General features: G+C 37.4%; 1 protein-coding gene across 1 annotated transcript; it reads left to right on the top strand.

Annotated features, from left to right (window-relative positions):
- Nucleotides 1-328: 328 nt before the first annotated feature.
- LOC110658840 (uncharacterized) lies at nt 329-1,551 on the top strand. Its single transcript, XM_021816596.2, has 3 exons — nt 329-669; nt 767-992; nt 1,097-1,551. Exons 1-3 carry the CDS (start codon nt 397-399, stop codon nt 1,519-1,521), a joined length of 924 nt encoding a protein of 307 aa, XP_021672288.2. The 5' UTR covers nt 329-396; the 3' UTR covers nt 1,522-1,551.
- Nucleotides 1,552-1,899: the final 348 nt, after the last annotated feature.

The raw sequence follows: 1,899 nt of genomic DNA, 5'->3' as shown, positions 1-1,899 counted from the left end.
ATCATTCAGTGGCCAACAAGTAGGTCCCACCCTTTCGGATAAACTTCCTTGTCAACGTCCTGATCACTCCCACGTGGCGGCCAGATGAACATTCAATCACATCACGTGGGGTATGGTCCTACCCTACTCCATTGTATATCCAGATTGGTCAGTAGATCGAAATTATTGTGGCTGACTGACGTGGATCTGGCTGTCTGATTAGCATTACCCAATTATTAAAAGCCACGTAGGAAGAAGAAATAACCTCCATGTGCGCAGCGGGCCGTTGGTCCACGTTGGCTACTGGGTCCGACAGCAACCCCAAATCTTAGGTATAAAGGAATTTTCCCTATCCATTTTCCAATCAACACATTCCCTGTCTTGAACGAAGCAGCTAATTCGAACAAAAACAAAACCATGCCTAGTGCAAGAATTAGAATCCCAATTTATCAACAGAATTTCGCCGGCGATGGTTATGAACTACAGTTTCATGACCAACTGGCGGCGAATTTCTCCGATATGATTTTCGGGTTTCTTGAAGATAGTCATGAAGAATCATTGCAGGGAAGTACTAGCAGCGAGGAGTGTCGGGAAAATGAAGCATTAGATGAAGAAGATGAAGAGAGATCAGAAAATGGAAGTGTTGAAGAGGACAAGAACTTTTGGGAGAAACAACACCAGCTTCTACAAGTAAGTAATTAATTCATTCCCATAATTCACTTTTACTTAATATTTTGTCGACTACTGAACCCAAAAACACCCGGCTTAATTACACGGTTGTGTCCAGGCTAGCTTATGCAGGACTAGCTCCTTGGAATCAGGGATTAGAAATGTTACTAAAGAAGCAATAAAGGAAATTCAGATGGCAGGAACAATCTGTGGTTGTGGAAGATCAATGGTAGGTGGCTGCCGGAATTGTTTGATGACAGAAATCTCTGGCCACCTCCGAAATGCAGGCTATAATAGTGCCATTTGCAAATCTAAATGGAGAAGTTCTCCAGATATCCCATCAGGTAAAAAAATAGTTAAAGATCATCTACAGTACTCTAAATACGATTTTCAGATTATTAATGAAGTTTCAAGTTGATATTAATTAGCTAGTCTCTATACTCTGCAGGGGAACACACGTTTTTGGATGTAATAGACAATTCAAATTCTAAAAAAGGGGAGGTGAGGGTGATAATTGAATTAAATTTCCAGGCTGAGTTCGAGATGGCAAAAGCAAACGAGGAGTACAATCGGCTAGTCCGACGATTACCGGAGTTGTTCGTGGGAAAAAGCGAAAGATTAAACACAGTAATAAAGATCTTATGCTCGGCAGCTAAGAAGTGCATGAAAGAAAAGAAAATGCACTTGGGGCCATGGAGAAAACAAAGATACATGCAAGCAAAATGGCTGGGCAATTGTGAAAGAACAACGGTGAAGCCTGCCTTTTCAACGGAACGTTCCGGCCGGGTCTCAAAGCCCAAGGCGTCCATGTTAACGGTGGATTTACTAGAGATGTTGCCAAATATGCATTGTACAGCAGTTGAGGTTGTGTGATATTGTGAAATGAAAATTTTGTTTCTCTTTCAGGTGTGTTTGTTATTTATTTATTTATTTTATTTGATTATTTTAATCATAAATGACTTGTGAGCTATTTAAAGGTGTGTTTAGTATTGATGTTAAAACTATTATCCAGAAAATCACTTTTTTAAATATACTAGTTGGAGAGTGTTAAAAAATATTTAAAAATTAAATTTAATTAATTTTAATCATAAGAATGATATTTTGATTAAAAAATATTTTGATTAAAAATAATAAAATAATTTTTTTCAAATTACTTTTCTCAATGGCATCTAAAATAATATTTTTATTCAGAAAAGCAATTTCAGATTTTGAAACTTAATGCCAAACATGACTTAAAATCATTTTTCAAAC

This window comes from Hevea brasiliensis, chromosome 11 (genome assembly GCF_030052815.1).
Source record: "Hevea brasiliensis isolate MT/VB/25A 57/8 chromosome 11, ASM3005281v1, whole genome shotgun sequence".
In the NCBI taxonomy this organism is placed as follows: domain Eukaryota; kingdom Viridiplantae; phylum Streptophyta; class Magnoliopsida; order Malpighiales; family Euphorbiaceae; genus Hevea; species Hevea brasiliensis.
The sequence above is the reverse complement of the archived record's forward strand: the minus strand, read 5'-3'. Positions and strand labels throughout refer to the sequence as shown.

Coding starts and splice junctions, on each gene's coding strand:
- LOC110658840 (XM_021816596.2), top strand. CDS start 397: ATGCCTAGTGCAAGAATTAGAATCCCAATTTATCAACAGAATTTCGCC. Junction 670..766: donor AACAACACCAGCTTCTACAA/GTAAGTAATTAA, acceptor GGTTGTGTCCAG/GCTAGCTTATGCAGGACTAG. Junction 993..1,096: donor TTCTCCAGATATCCCATCAG/GTAAAAAAATAG, acceptor TATACTCTGCAG/GGGAACACACGTTTTTGGAT.